Here is a 16,888-nt window from a genome sequence, read left to right on the forward strand (position 1 = left end):
CTCACTCTCTGCAGTCTACTATTCAAAAAAACCCCAGACCCAAAAAATAAAAATCAAACATACATGTAAAACTTATTTTAAAAACTGTGAAGTTTTCTATTGAAACATTTTTTAATGATCCATTTTTGTTTTTAGTAAAGGAAGCAAGCCCATTTTAAAATCTGTTTCAAATAAACAGAGATTTTGGTTACTCTGAGTTCTAAATCAAAAGTAAAGCATAAAGGTTGTTGGTTGCTAAGGGAACAATTGTAAGCAAATTTCAGTTGGTTCAAGAACTAGCCAAAAAAGAAAAATCTTAAAGTGGGGCAGGAAACTGAGAAAAGCCCAGACTCTTTCATGAAGTAAATTGTTATAAAACAGCCTCTTTCCGGCCCTCTCCTACTTTCCACCACCCATTCCTCCCTCCTCTCCCCTCCCTTCCATCCCACTCCTTTTTTCTTTACGTTCTCAACCACATGCAACATGAAAACCAAGAATGAGTGAAACACAGAAGTTGCCCTCATTTTGCTCACCAACTAGGAGAGAACACAGAAAAAAGAGAGGCAAATGATTGGCATGTACTAGGCCCATTATATCTTGTTGAGTGAATGAATGAATGAATGAACAAATGAAGGAGTAAAAATAAGCAGTAGAAGAAAGCGCAAGGTGTAGTATTTTACCTCCAGAAAGGAAGAATCATTTTCAAAAATTTCTATTATAGAGGAGATTTATAGAATCTTAAAACTAGAAGGAAATGTGGTAGATATTCTATTTGATTTCTTATCCAATACATGAATTTCCAACCTGCTAAGAGTCAGAGGTATGGGCACCAGCTTCCTGGCACAGGAGAAGTTGAAAAGGAAGGCTTCCTATGGAGTCAGTGGTGCTTGCAGCCTGAGGGAGGGTGGAAAGGCAGGACCTCTTGGAGGGCTCAGTTCCTCTCCATTCGGCTCTTTTCCACCTTCACACCAAACATCCAGAGTTCTATTCTCTGGCTCTCTCCTATCTTATTTTATTTTTTACCATTTTATTTGTTTATTTGAGAGAGAGCACACAAGACCGGGGAAGTGCGGAGAAGAAGAAAGAGAAGGAGAAGCAGACTCCCCGCTGAGCAGGGAGCCTGACACGGGGCTTAATCTCAGGACCCTGAGATCATGACCTGAGCAGATGCTTAACCAACTGAGCCACCCAGGGGGCCCTCTCCTATTTTATACAAAGAGTTGTCTCTGGGCCTGAGAGACTAAAATGTATGAAACTATTGTAAACACCTTCTCTTCTGTCTAGAGGAGAAATGGCAAGTAGCACCTCGTGGCACTTGTTCTATTTTTCCCTCTGAGCCCATTTTGAGGCAATTCCATCTGCCCAGTGGAAAAACTGAAACTATGGCCAGGGTAGGGAAGGAGGATATAGCTCCAGCTCTCTCCAATGAAATATAAAGTTGGTTCTCTAGTAATTCATATATTTCTTTTTCTGCAACTGCTTTTAGGATTTTCTCTTTATTTTGATATTCATCAGGTTGATTCTCATGTGTTTATATGTGTTTTCCTTTGTACATATTCCCACTTGGGATTCTACAGTATTCTTGGATCTATGGATTAATGATTTCATTAATACAGGAAAATTTCCAGCCATTATCTCTACAAATATTTTTTCCTGACTGATTCTCTTTCTCTTCTTCTTTGGGGTCTCCGATTACACATACATTAGATACTGTTTGATATTATCCCATGGATCTCAAGTGCTGTATTTTTCTCTCTTTGTATTTAAGTTTGCATAATTTTTATTGACCTATTTTGAAGTTTATTCATTATTTCTTCTGATGTATGCATTCTGTTAATAAGCACATTGAAAGAATTCTTAATCCCTGATACTGTGATTTTCATTTCTAGCATTTCCATTGGCTCATTTTTATAGTTTCCATTTCACCAGTGAAATTCTCCATCTGTTCATGCAGGTTTTTCCGTTGGATTCTTTAACTTATTTATTACAGGTAATTTAAAGTCGCTATTGGATAATTCCAACATCTGGGCTACCTCTAAGTCTGATTCTATTGACTATATTTTCTTCTGATGATGGGTCATATTTTTTTTTCCTCTTTCATTAAACTTGTAATTTTTTCTTAATGCTGGGCAATGTCAATAAAAGAACAGTAGAGACAGATGCACTATATTTATGCCCAGAAAAGAGGATGCCTTTTCCTCTGCCAGGCTGTTAAAGTGGGGATTTGAGTTGATCTAGTCTGTCATAATGATAGGTTGGGGTTTGGCTGTTGCTTTAGTTACATTCATCATGCCAAAGTGCAGTCCTTTTTTTAGGATTTTCTTTTCTCCTTTTTTGGGGACAAGAGTTTGTTTTTTAGTCTGTAAACAAAAGTTCACAGGTCCTTCTGATGCTATTGTTTAAATTTAAATAAGAAAATTAATGACAATATTTCCTGGTAGCCAATGGCCCTCACCCCACATACACTCAGTCAATAAACAAGACAGAGTTGCAATGAAACATTAATCTGTTTGATTAGTGTTGTCTCCCATCCCTGCTCCACTGATGTTAAAGGAGCTAGTGGGAAATAAATGGTTAGCAGAAAGAAGAGGAAACAAATTAATGTCCTGGGAGAATTTTCTCCTGAATAACTGAAGCCAGGGTAGTCTAGCTAGGGAGAAAAACATGAATTAACTGAAATTAATTAATTAATCTGAAAAGGTAACTAAAATACTGGACATTGCAAAGCAGTATAGACCATTAAATATTTGGGAATGAATTTCAATTACAAATGCATTATCTGTGTGTTTGTATTGTGCTAAATGCTGGGTTATAGGCGCTGAGGATACAGAAGAAGTAGTCCCATGGTTGAGAGTGGTTAGAAAAGGTTTCACAAAAGCATGAGATATTAAGCTCACCATTTCTTGATTGTAAGGGACTTCTTTTTTGAGAGAGAGAGAGAGAGAGAGAATGAGAAAGAGAACGTGTGCACACGGTGGGGGGAGGGGCAGAGAGAGAGAGAGAATCTCAAGCAGACTCCCCACTAAGTACAGAGCTGGATCCCATGACCCTAAGATCATGACCAAAAGTCCAGTGCTTAACTGACGGAGCCACCCAGGTGTCCCTATAAGGGGCTTTAAAGATCATCTAGTACAAAGCTTTTCACTCTCTGGTTGGAATTACCTATAAATATCTTTTTAAAGATTTATTTATTTGAGAGAGTATGTGGATGCACATGCATGTGCAAGGGGGAGGGGCAGAGGGAGAGGGAGAGAGAGAATCCCAAGTGGACTCTCCACTGAGTGCAGAGCCTGATGTGGGGCTGATCTCATGACCCTGAGGTCATGACCTGAGCTGAAATCAAGAGTCAGACTCTTAACCAACTGAGTCACCCAGGCGCCCCTACCTACAAAGATTTGTAAAATTCCCGCTTCCTGGATCCCAAATCTGTGGACTCTGATTCAGTAAGTCTGGTTCAGGCCCAGGAATTTATATTTTAAAAGTGTCCCAGTTGATTCTGGAGCACAGAACCACTGAACCAAACTCACTTTACAAGCAAGCTCAGAGAAGAGGATGGATCTCTCACTGGTTGTACAGCTTAGACGGTGGCAAAGCCAAAGCTCAAACCACATAATGATAACAATCACTATGTATCAGCTGCTCTATGTGCCAAGCATCCCCTCCTGCACTTTACATTATATTATCACATTTAACCCTCAGGACAACACAATAGAGTAGCTGTGGTTATCATCATCTCTATTTTAAAGAAGAGACCAACTCTTTGAGAGCTGAATTTTTGCTAACATTACACAACAAATAAATGGCAGAGCCCAGAGTTGAAATCCAAAGCCAAGGCCTTTAACCATCACACACATAGACTCCCTTGGGTATTTGCCTGACACTTGCCCTGAACCTCAACTGAAGGCAGGGCTGAGAGAAGGAAGGAGCAGGAACATGGTAGCAGGTGTCTTAAGGAAAGATTTTAAATGAAGGCAACATGTTTAGTGTATATATTTTATCTGGGGAGAGGACTGATAGCTATTTCCAGACTGTAGAAGGGGATCTCCTCTGAAGCACATCCCATTGCCAACCGAGCGGCTTCCTTCTCAATCATAGGTTTCAACTGGGAATTTGGCACCAACCTCATGTGATTTAATGGTATATGACTGGCATCTTATCCTCAAGCCAGAATTTCACGAGTGCTCACCCTCTGGGAAATAATTATTTTCTCTGACTCTTCTCCCTGAGGAAGATCTTTGTGTGCCTTAGAAAGGAGTCAAAGAAGCACAGCTTTCACGGACTGTTCCCACCTCCGCCCTCACACACCCCCTCTCCTAAACATATAGAAACATAGTTCCCAAAGGTACCATTTGTTTGATGCACATTTTAAAAGGAAATTTAATCCCATAAGATTTTAGAGAAAAGCATCCCTCCTTGGATGCTTTTCTAGACTCCTCTGAATAAGTAGACAAATGAGATTCAGCTGCTCGGTAACTAAAGCCTCTGCTTAGGCCACCTCTGCAGTACAGGGAGAGGAAAATGCATTCTCAGTTGCTCTCACAACTGAGTCTGTGTACCTGAAGGGTTAGGGGACAAGCTGGAGTGAGCCCTAGCTCCATCATCTCCTTGATATGTGATCTTGACCCAGATACTGTGTAAGGGCCAGATACCAACTTCTCCCAGCCTGTTTCCTTGGCTGTCAGTAGAAGTATCCCCTGGAGGTTGCTGCATAGATTAAATGAAGAGTCTGGCCTGAGCTTGGTGGTCAATCAACGGTAGCAATGAGTGCCACCATTTAAGGATGGTTTTGGGCCATCAGATGTGCATTCATTTACTCACCAACCCTGTACCCTACATCCTTCTCCCTCTCAAAGCATCTTATGAGCAGCCACCAGGGGCCAACGAACACCACTGGGATGGCTGGGTAACCTATATTTCTTATAGGATAGATTCTTAGTGAGTGCATCATGGCATGTGAGAAAGGCAAAGGCTCTCACAGACACACCCTCCCCCCTTGTTTTGCAGTTGAAAAAATGGAGGTTCAGAGAGTTTAGGGAATTAACACAAGGGCCTGGCCAGTAAGGATGGTACTGGGATGCAAAGTAGTCTATTTCACTTTAAGAGCCCATGTTTCTCTCTGCTTTGCTAAAGGTTCAGTGGGTGGGGACAGGAGAAGTAGAGAGATAAGTCTTCTGAGTGTGCAGAATGGCTTGAGCAAAGGCATCAAGATACAAATGAGGATGGCAGATAGGGATTTGTAGGAGGCTCTCCTGGCTCAGAGAGAGGGATAGGAAAGTAGACACAGGAAGAGTCAGGCAATCTGGATTCTAGTCTTGACCTTGTGGCATTCTACCTGTGTGACCTTAGAGAAGTTTCTCAGCCTCTCTGAACTTTTGTTTTCCTAACCATTAAAGAGATCTGTACATCCTGCAGAGGTTTCCACCCAGATGAGCAATTCTTCTATTCTGATTGCAGGAGAACATGGGTTGCCCTTCACCCTCTTGGGCATGCTGTGCTCTAGCACTTAGAAGGGCTGGGAAGACTTCCGGGGGTCCTGCTGCTGGCCCTCATGTCTCACTCTGTTTTCACAGGGTGGGAGAATGTCTATGGCTTTGATATGACCTGTATCCGGGATGTTGCCATGAAGGAGCCCCTGGTGGACATCGTGGATCCAAAGCAAGTGGTGACCAATGCCTGTTTAATAAAGGTCTGCAGACTCATTCTGCTTGGGCCCAAGCATGCTGGCAACCCAGCTGTGCCACCCTGGAAAGCTGTGGGCCTGAAGTAAAAGCAATACTCAGCTCCTACACAGCCCTGGCCTGGTGAAGCAAGGCCACCTTGGCCAGAGCCTCTGGCACCCCAAAGTTACTGCCAGTCAAAAGAAGATGCTCACACTAAGCAGAGCCACAGAAAGAGCCACTGGACTCCATGGTGGCACAGCTGAAGGGAGGGAATCATTTCACATCCCTTGGTGGTGCAAGGGGAAGAGTCTGGGGGAGGGGGGCATCAGAGGAAAGGCAGGAGGGTATGCTCAGGTTTGGGGAAGCTCCTCCATTCAGAGGTGGATGGCCCTCTTAGGGAAGCAATCCCGTACCTCAATCTGCTGTGTAACCGGCATTATACTCCCACTTCTGAGCACACATCTGACTCGGCCAGACAGAGCTACCCAACCCCGTTCCTGAGTGGTCTTGTTTGTACGTGTTTTAACAGCTTTTCTGACAAGGCTTTCTTCAGTGCAAATTAAGAACAGCTGGTCAGCATCCTCAGCACACCAATGCTTAGTGCATTCTTATTAAATATTCAAACATATCAAATTTGATAGAGTGAAAACAAAAGCTTCCCTTGACCTCCCCTCCCTTTCAACCCCATGCTCTTCCTGGAGGTAATGCTGTTCACACATCGGATTGATCTTTCCAGCCCTTTCCTAAGAATTTGCATTTGTATATGCCAATACATTATGTTGAACATATAAACTACTGATTTTTTTTTAAATCTAAGAAGACATCCTTTCATATGGTTAAAGCTAACTTTTTAATTTAAAAATCTGGTTTCATTCTGTAAGTATTCATTGGCTGACCCAGCCCCCATCTTGCTAAAACATACTTGCCCGCTCTGGTCCTGTACATGTCACTTCTTTTCAGAGAGTATTGGGCTGGAGACCTGCAACATTTTCAATGGATAAAGGGGAAGATTCTAGGGTCACAGGGATGAGGAGAGGTTTCTGAAGTTCTGATGTAAATCGCTGCTTTGCCCAGGTCACAACTGTCCTTTGTCCCTGGGCACAGTCTTCCTAAGAACCACAGCTCTTGATCCATAGTGTCACTGCAGCATTTAGAAGGGACCTCTGAGGCCAAAAAAACTAGGAGAGCCTCACACAGATGAATCTCATCAGATGCTGCCTCCCTCTTATACCATCCTGCCCAAGAGGTGTGGCTGGGAGTATAAGTCTTGAGCTCTGAGCTTGACAGTGTTCTCACTACGTCTTAACTCAGCCCATTCCAAGTCCAGGCAGGATTGGTTGCAAGCAAACTTGTCCTTTTTGGGTTTTTTGTCCTACGGGCCCCTCTGTCCCTGAAGTCTTTCCCTCTCCCTGTCCCAAACAAGAAGCAGGAAAGTACACCCCCAAACTGGTGCAACTGAATTTGCCCGAATGACATGTAGCAGCTATGTGTAACAATTAGGTACCTGCATGTCGTGACGTCAGCTTGAAGATACAACTCCTTCAATGTGCTTTGACCCCAGGTGGCTTTCTACCTTTGGTGGGTAAGTGTGGCCACTGTGCTTCTGTAGGTCTACTGTAGGTCACATGATGGACTGGCCTGCTTCTCCTCCCCACCCCATACCCCTACCACCAAGGCCACTCTGGCCTCCTGCCTTCTTCCCTCCATTCCCAGCAAGGGTCTTAATACCTGAGTGCAGCTAGGAGCAAAGCAACCAAACTCAGGGAAGGGGATGCAGAAGGGCATGCATTATACACACTCCCGTAAACTCCTTGGGGCTTATGAGTATGTGTCAGGACCAGAGCTCTGTGCTGTAGTCCTGTACCCTCCTTGTGCCCACAACCTTTCTTGATGTCTTCCCTGACAAGGGTAAGGGCTGTCTGTGTGTGCCTCTGCAACTGGGAGAGCTCCTCCATTAGCTTGCTTGGGAATGTGCTAAGCAACATTTTGCCAAGCCTGTTGGGAAAACACTTGCCCTTCTTCACACACTTAATTGCTACTTTTATCGCTATTAATGTTGCAGAGTGTGACACTTTATTATAATTAAGGCTTTGTTTTGACCAGACTTCTGCTCTGAGATGTGCATTCCTAACGTTATTTAGTGGTGGGGATAACAGCGGTCAGGGGCTCTTAAGAGCGCTTGATGCCTCCAGAGCCCTCTGCTTCATGGGGGTTTCCTGAGGCTGAGTCAGGGGGACCCCCTGCAGTGTCAGAGATTCTGCTACAGCAGGAAATCAGAAACCTTCCAGCACAGGACTCTGGGCTCTAGGAAGCCAGAGTAATGGGTTTGGCTCTGTAGGCTTTGGGTCTGACGGGGGGTGGGGGGGGGTGGACCTGAACCCAGAGGGCCCCTGTGTCTCCAAAGCTCAGCCACAGCTGTCCACTTTTGCAAGATGCCCTGGCCACGATTCCAAAAGACCAACTGCTTCCATTGTCACTATTTTATTTTATTTATTTTATTTTATCTTCGTGAGCTCCACGCCCAATGTGGGACTCAAACTCACAACCCAGAGATCAAGAGTCCCATGTTCCACCCCCGAACCAGCCAGGTGCCCCATCACTGTCATCATTTTAATGTATAGCTTCATTACTTCTGTCTTGAAGCCCCTTTTGTTCCTTCAGATGCTCCATTAAGATGTAAATGTCTGTAGCAGGGAGTTGATAGCTGACAGTGGTTGATGCACATCTGAGAGAAGGACCCTATGGAGGTAGAGTTGCTGATCCACAGGGATGGTGTGTGGTGTGTTTGTGTGTGTGGTGTGTGTGTGTGTGTGTGTGTGTGTGCCCCCTGAAAGTCATGAAGAAATGAGGGGGGTGACCAGAGAAAGGAGCCAGGTCTAGCTGTGTCCCGGAGCCGACTTTCCAGGGCTCACTGTCTGTGCTCAGGCCGAGAGGACTGCTATCTTTAAGTAAGTGATACAGAGTCATGGAAGATTTTGGATTCAGAGGACAGTACAGTCTGAATGGATCTGAGGGATTAATGGGTTGGTTTGGAGAAGAGCCCTGGGGATGTGAGAAGGGAGGCCCATAAAGGAAGACTGAGGGCTGTCAGGTGCTGTTTCACAGCAAGGGTACACAGACCCATAACGGGCAACAGTCTGATGGTGAGGGCCAACCTGCTGAGGTGAGCCAAAAGTACAATGGAAAGACCAGGCTAGGCTGGAGGCAGAGGGACTGAGAGAAAAAGATAACACGTACCTCAAAAAGAGCCTGGAGCCTGGCCCTGGCTAAAAAGGAGGTGGTAGTCAGTGAGTGTATAGACACCGTGAGCCTGGTGGATTGTGCTAATGCCATTAACAAAGACACAGTTAAACACATCTTGCTCTGAGCTGTTGAACTGGAAGGAACCATGGGCAACATGTGGCCAGTGGGATGATGAATGTCATGTAGGCTGACAGGTGCCAGGTTTAAAAAGGAGTCATGGCCCAAACTTAATAGGATGACATATAATGGAGGACCCTACACTCAATTCCCAAGACAAAAGGAAAAAAAGAGCATGAACAGAATGCCGTGGAGGGAAGGGGCTTGGCCAACCAAGTACTGTCTGAGCCAGCAGTGTGTTCTTCAAGATTGGAGACTGCTAAAGTATGTCCCAAACAAGGAAGGTGATGGAGTCAGAAATCATGACTTGCGAGAAGTGAATGAAAAACCAGATGGAGTTTACATTAGAGAAGAAAAGGTTTAGGGGGCCCGTGTGAGCTGGAATGGGCGTTTGGCTTATTCCATGGGTGGAAATTTCAGAGACTGGTGTGTACTCTTCCTTACACGTTTTGAAGAGGGACCCATCCATTGGAGATGTCAGGAAATGGAATCAGCTTCCTGGCAGGTAGTGAATGCATCATCCATGAAGGTGTCCAAGCAAGCACCAGATGGCCACTTCCCAGGGATGCTACACTGGTGGCTTTCTAATCCCATCAAATTCTGCACGCCCAACCCAGGGCTTCCCATTCCATTGATTCTTCTTCCCCATCCTTGGTTCCAGAAGCACAGCAAAAATGGCCTTTGAGGTGACATCACCAAGGGGCTCTCCGTTCCCCTCAATCTGCAATCCCACTCTCCAACTAATAGGTCAGAACTTCAACTTCCCCCAGAAGGTGTGATGGCTGCACACCACAGACCACAATAGGGCTCTGATCTGACCTGCTTCTTTGACCACACCTCTTCCTTTGTCCACCCCCGTGGAGGCAGGACTTCTCTTTCAAGGCCCTGGATATTTTGATTCTGCTTTTCCTATATTTATTCTAGATACATATAGAGATAAAGGTCATTTCTGCTACATCATCCTGTGTCTTCCCTGCTCTTGTATCCCTATTCTCAGACCCCTCTTCTAATTATCCCCAACATACTCCATCATCTGGGCCTCAGGAGAGCCCCTTGGAACCAGTCCAGGCACACAGATACCTATCTGGCTCTTACAGAGTCTTCACCCTGACAATGGGAAGCTTCCTTAGACCTCACTGAAAGCTGCCTGGATGCCTCTAAGGCTCTTGGGAGGTTTGCCCTGTCTCATCAGAGCCAGCAAACAGCAGGACAGCATCCTTCACACAGAAAAGAACAGCACATTGCAAACTGTCTTTCATTATACTTACTCCCCACGCAACATTGATTTTCAGCCACTTCCCAACTGAAATTGTTAGAATTATTAGTTCTTTGTGTTCTCCATTTCCTGACCAGAACTGAAAAACTCCTACTTCTTATTTCTTTCTTTCTATCTTTCTTTCTTTCTTTCTTTCTTTCTTTCTTTCTTTCTTTCTTTCTTTCTTTCTTCTTTCTTTCTTTCTTTCTTTCTTTCTTTCTTTCTTCTTTCTTTCTTCTTTCTTTCTTTCTTTCTTTCTTTCCTTTCTTTATCTCCTTCCTTCCTTCCTTCCTTCCTTCCTTCCTTCTCTCTCTTCCTCCTTTTTCTTTCCTCCCTTTCTTCCTTCTCCTTCCTTCCCTCCCTCTCTCTCACTTTTTCTTTCTTCCATCCAGGCCTGGTGTAAATGGCAAGCAGAACTTCCCTCAGTTCAGTCTGTGACCTTGGGTGGGCTCAGGTCCTCAGTCTCAAGATAATACTTATGTCTCCTGTTGCTGGGAACTTGAATGTCAAAAACTTGAGAAATGACTAATATGGTTCACACAAATCATGGGGGAGGCTTGATAAAGCACAGATTGCTGTTTTCATTCATAGGTCTGAGATGCCCTCCCCACCCCCACCCCACTAAATATGTGCACCCAGGTGATGCTAATGCCCATCATCCCAGACTGCACTTTGAGAACCAGTGAAGGGAGCAATGTTGAGGTGGACTGCTCTGAGGCTGCTCAGATTGGGCTCAGAAATGCTCTGTCTCATCAATCTTCCTCTCCCCTCTCCTCCTTCTCCCCCATAACCCCTCATCCCCAGAAAACCGACCTTCTAAGTTCTGTCCCCCTCACATTCTGATTCAAATGTATTTGCACCATTGCCTGAGCATACCCCACCCTAGAAAGGATGGAGGAGATCACTGGGAGGGTGGTAGGTGGGCCTGGGGAGCCACCCCAAAAGTAATGACACTCCCAGAGAGTCTACTGTTGGTGGTCTTCCACGAGAAGGAAAGTGCTACTGACCAGGACTCAGAGCTGGTGGAGGCGCTAAGTGTCGGCATTCTCTTTCCTCTGGGCCACAGGAAGTGGACATTTACACAGTGAAGACGGAAGAGCTATCATTCACATCTGCCTTCTGCCTGCAGATACAACGAAATGACTACATCCATGCCCTGGTCACCTATTTTAATATTGAATTTACCAAGTGCCACAAGAAAATGGGGTTTTCCACAGGTGAGCCTTTTGTGGGCACTCACTTCAGACCCTCCCCACCTTCCATGCTGAGGCTTTGCAGAAGTGACTGGGGCTGGCCTCCACCTGGGGGAAGGAAGGACCTGGGGCTAAGCCAGGGGCTCTTGCTTGGCATCCCATAAGCCTTCTCCAGCACTTCCCCCATGCATCTGGCTGCTGAAGGAGAAGGAAGCTGAAAGAGTATGTGGTGTGTATGAAAAGGTAGATGAAAGTGTGTTTGAAAGTGTGTATGACCAAAGCTGAGAGTGTGTGTTGGGTAGGGAGAGGCAGGGGGGAAAGGCCCCATTTCAAAGGCACATTTGTTCATTTAATATTTACTGAGCATATTCTGTGTGAAGGGTAAGGATACAGAGTGGAGTAAGATTTCCCTATCTTCAGTGCCGTGCCCAGGTCTCTGAATACGCTACGGACTGTGTCTGTCTGTCTCGTTCCTTTCTTTGCTGTTTCCACCCTAATCCATCCTTCATTAAGTTCCTGACACTATTCCCCAAGAACACCTGTGCTCCCCCACCTCTCAGCTCTGCTTCAGACGTGTCTCGCTGCCTGCAATAGAGAACCCAAATTGCTTAGCCTGGTAAGACCCGGCCCCAGTCTGCTTCCATCACCTCATTTCTCACTGCCCCTCCTTTGGTTGGCCTTCCTCTCCTGTTCCTTCACTGCACACACAGCCCAGTCGCACTGAGCACCTTGCAGTCCCCAAATTTAGCAAGGCTTCTTAAGTCCCTAGGCCATGATCTCTGCACATGCCGACCCCTTGTTCATCCAGGTGTGCCACGGGGACAGGCAGATCTTTTGTCAGAGGCTTTTGTCATCTCCTTTCTCCCTGGATGCATCTGCTAGGGCTGCCATAACAAAGCACTACAGGCTGGTGGTTTAAACTACAGAAATTTATCTCTCGCAGTTCTGGAAGATCGAAATGTCAGCAGGTTTGGTCTCTCCTGAGGCTCTCTTCTTGGCCTGCAGGTGGCCTCCTTCTCTGTGTCCTCGCATGGCCTTTCCTGTGTGTGTGTGTGTGTGTGTGTGTGTGTGTGTGTGTGCACTCCTGATGTCTCTCTGTGTGTCCTAATCTCCTCTTTCTAAAAGGACACCAGTCACACTGGATTAGGGTCCACCCAGAGGCCTTATTTTAAAGGCCTCTTTAAAGGCCCTGTCTCCAAACATAGTCATATTCTGAGGGACAGGGCCTTGGGGCCTCAGCTCATGAATTGTGGAGGCCACCATCCAGCTCCGAGCACCTCCCCATCCCTGCCCCTCACCTGGCCAACTCCAGCACAGGCCTCATCTCTCACCTCAGCTATGACTCGAGGGCCTCCTTAACTCCTGGTCAAAGTTAGGCGTCCTTCATGGGGCTCCCTGCCCTCCCAGGCTTCCATCATTTAGTCAGTTAGGTGGTGTAAAAAAGAGGAGGTAGTATAAAAAGTCGAGGAAGAAGTCCTGCTCCCACTCATCCCAGCCCTGTGCCTCAGAGGCATCACATGTTAATAATTTCTTTTGTATCCTTCCAAATTATTTCAATGGTACACAAGCACATGCATAACTATATACACCTTTTTTTTGGCTTTTTATTTGAAATAGTTCTCATATGAAGTTGCAAAAATAATTCAGAGTTCTGCGAACCCTTTACGTGTTTCCCCCATTGGTGGCATCTTATGTAAGTACAGTACCATATCCAAACTACACCTTTTTTTTTAAAACACAGGTGGCTTGTACTAAACACACTGCCCTCTGCCACCTTGTCTTTACTTAAGATGTACCTTGGGGATCCTTCCACAGACTCACAGACATAGCTAACATATTTTTTTTTAACAACTACACAGGATTTCAGTGACAATGATCCTCTTTTACCTGTGTACAGAAGGGGCAAGAGACTTATCTAACCCCTCCCAGAAGGGCTTTTCCCAGAACTGGTGTCTTCTGACCACCAATACCACAATATTCTGGTCTCTATCATCCAGACCAGTGCTGGTACCCCCTGTCTTGGGAAAAAACAGAGACCTCCAATCTGTGTCATTTCCAACTACTACCCTCCTTAGAGGGGCAACAGGTGAGATTGTCTCCCTGGTAGTCAGGTATAGTCAGGAGGGGGAAGGGAGGTTTTACTTGAACCTTGAAGGGTGGGTAAGACTCAGCCTCAGAAGTGGCAGCAAGTGGGAGGGCTGAGGACCATGTCTGTAACTGGAAGCCAGGGATGAAGCCATAGCAACTGGCCCTGCCTCTACTATCTTCAGGACGATGACTCCTCTGGGGCCTGCCCTGCTGTAGGTGATGAGAAAGTGTAGTGAGGGCCCTCTGGAAAAAGTTCTGTGTCTATAAAGCCTAGGATCCAGCCCATAGCTCTCAGCCCATTACTCTCAGCTCTCCCTTCCCTGAGTTTATTTCCATTTCTTGAGGTCAAGCAGACAGCCTGGACCCCTGTCCAGAGACGGCTCTCTGGCTCTGTGGTGTCAGGAACAACATTCCTGATGCCTCCACATGAAGAAGGCTTGGTTAATCTCTAGTTCAGAATCAAAGAAGGTGATCCTGGGCTGTCTCGGGGATGGTGAGGATTTGCCCTCAGCATTAAAGTCTCCAACCTATTGGTGCAATTTCTTCCTGCTCTGTGGTCGCAGCCACACTGTGGTTCCTCACAAGTCCCTATGAGAGAAATGACAAGGTCTGCATTTCATAGGCTCAAAGACCATGGGTCTAGATCAAGGTCTGAGCTCACCGATCTGTCTCTTTGCAGCTATGGTGCTTTGTTGCCTCCTCTTTGCCCAGAACCCCAGAAATAGGGGTCTGAAAAGTCACCCAAAGGTCCTACAGTCTTCCACTTCCCATGCTTTGGTACAGACGTTCTCAAAGTGTGGTCCATGGCTGGCAGCATCAGCATCACTTGGGAACTTGTTAGCAATGAAAATTCTCAAGACTTACCCCAGACCCTCTGAACCAGAAACTCTGGCGTGGGGCCCAGAAACCTGTGTCTTACCAAGTCCTCTAGGTGACTGTGATGCACAAATGCCCAAGAACCACTGCCCTGGCACAAAGGACTGAACAAGGTGATTGTGAATTTGGCCCCTATTGATGCCTTTCTGGGAAGGGAATTCCATCTCTTTGTTATCATATGCCCTCTTTTCTCATCAAGGCCAATACCTTCTGGCTGGCGTAGGTCCCTCTTGCTGTAGCATCTCCATAGGGATCAGGGGAAATAACTTGTTTAGCCGCTTCCTCAGCCACCTGGGGGAATATCCACAGGAGGTTTTGCTTCCAGCATGTGGCAAACATCTTTACCAGGTAGTGTGGGTTTGGTAGTGGCCTTTTCAGACCCTCTGTACTCTGACTACATAGAAAAGAGCATTTGGTTTTGGTTTTTAAGGCCCTCAGATGCATCGAATTAGATTATCCTAATTCCTGGTTCATGATATCATTGAGTCAGGCACAGCTCACTTTTTGCTTATTTATTTATTCATATAATGAACATCTGTGAACTCACCACTAAGTCAGTAACTAGAATGTAAATAAAGTATTATTAACTAGCATGCAATAGTAACTAGAAAGAAATGTATTACTGTTATTAGAATGTAAATACATTTGTTAATATCAAGAAATAAACTATTACTAATTAGAATATAAATATTAACTGGAAGTACATTATTAATTAATATAATGGTACCATTTATAATTAACAAGTAAATTAATTCACAGTCACATAATTAATCCCTGTGAGCTCACCACCTAACTAAATGGATGCTCCATCCCATCTCATCATCCCCCTATGTTGCCTCTAGATGAACATTATGCTGAATAATTTCATGTTCTTTATCCCCTTGCTATTTAAAAAAAAGTTTTATCACATCTATATGTATGTCAGAACACTGTATTGTTTGGTCTCAGCTGTTTTTGAACTTCATGCAGAGTGTAGTCTGCTGTATGTACCCACTTCCCATCGATCGCCTGCCAAGCTTTCTTTCTCAGCCCAGCCACAGCTGGCTCTGGGGGGCCCACTCAAAAGCACATCATGTTGTGTGCAGCTTGAAAACAATCCCTGTTAATGGCTCTGACGTCCCCTCTCTGCAGCTCCAGGCAGAAGCTGCTGCAAATGGGCACAGGAGCCCAGGGATCCAGGCTGTGCCAGCCAGTGGGCATAGCCTCCCCAGTCCTTGGACACATCCTCAGTGGGTAGGGGCAGGAAGTGGGAACTGGGTCCCTTGGGGCAGCCGGAGTGGGTGGAAGAGCAGTAGCTGGAGTAGAAGCAGACCTGGGTTAGACTTGTAGTTTTTCTAGGAGTCAGCCAGTAGGGTGGCCAGACATAGGAGATGGGCCTTAAGTAAGTTACTTTCCGGGCCTTGGGCTCATTATGTGTGAAATGATGCAATGGGACCAAGATACCTAGCAGCCCCTACCTGCTTTGCCATCCGATGACAGTGAGTAATTATCTCAGGTCAAAGAAACTTCTTGGCATGTAGTCTTTCATTCTCCAAGAAGCTTCTGACCCCTTGGGGAATATTGGAAATTTATAGCTAGGAAAAGGACTAAATTTCAGAAAAAGCTACCATCCACTTGGCCACTGAGAAGTGAAACAGGAAGCAGGATTCCATTTTCTGAAAGTGGATTTCCCTTTCAGAAAGCACCAGGAAAAAATCTTGTGAGAGGTCTTTACCATTTGTTCCTACTGTCCCCTGAGCTCTGCATCCCTGTCCTTGGTCATGAGAACAACCCAGCTACCTGAGTGTCTTCTCACTTAGGCTGCAGGATGTGAGGGGGAGGCAAGGCTGTATTGGTTGCTGTTTCCCAAATTCGGGACCATATGTGGCACATGATAGACATCCTGAATTGATGTCTGTTGATATATATATATATATATATATATATATATATATATATCACTTCCCATGATAATTATATGGGAGTTATATTATAATGGCTTATTATATTATATAATGGCTTATTATAATGGCCTAGCAATACCCTAACATGGGCCTAATGTGTCATAGGTAGAGTGGCCATATAATTGATCTTTCAGTTAAGGACACTTTTGATAGTGAAAAGGAGAGCTGTTCATAGTTAAACCAGGAAGACAAGCAAAATGGAGCTGTCCTGGGCACAGCAGATTTGGTCACCCTTAGTATGCCCTTTCCCCCTGGTCATCCCATCTAATCCTCAAAGTACCTGGGGAGGTAAATATCACACCCCACATTCTGCAGATGTAGAAAATGAGCCCCAGGGTTATAGGGAAAACACATGGCAATGTGGAAGCAGGAAACTGGACCTGTTGTTGCCTAATTAAATGTCCTTTCCACTCTTGCCCACCCAGAGATGTTATTAGATGCAAACGAGTGTGTTTGCACAGTGATTTCAGCCATGCTGTGTGTCTACAGGACCTGGGGGGGGGGATTTTTATGTCTTGACAAGTCTGCCCCCTT

The 16,888-nt window shown here is 45.4% G+C and overlaps 1 protein-coding gene across 1 annotated transcript in view; it reads left to right on the forward strand.

Annotated features, from left to right (window-relative positions):
- Window positions 1-16,888, forward strand: part of PRMT8 (protein arginine methyltransferase 8) — a 92,933-nt gene that overhangs the window by 71,687 nt on the left and 4,358 nt on the right. The window contains exons 7-8 of the mRNA XM_055315565.1: window positions 5,550-5,665; window positions 11,321-11,471. Of these exons, the coding sequence (XP_055171540.1) occupies window positions 5,550-5,665; window positions 11,321-11,471 (267 nt within the window). The remainder of the gene's footprint in view (window positions 1-5,549; window positions 5,666-11,320; window positions 11,472-16,888) is intronic.

Source organism: Nyctereutes procyonoides, unplaced genomic scaffold (assembly GCF_905146905.1).
Source record: "Nyctereutes procyonoides isolate TBG_1078 unplaced genomic scaffold, NYPRO_anot_genome, whole genome shotgun sequence".
In the NCBI taxonomy this organism is placed as follows: domain Eukaryota; kingdom Metazoa; phylum Chordata; class Mammalia; order Carnivora; family Canidae; genus Nyctereutes; species Nyctereutes procyonoides.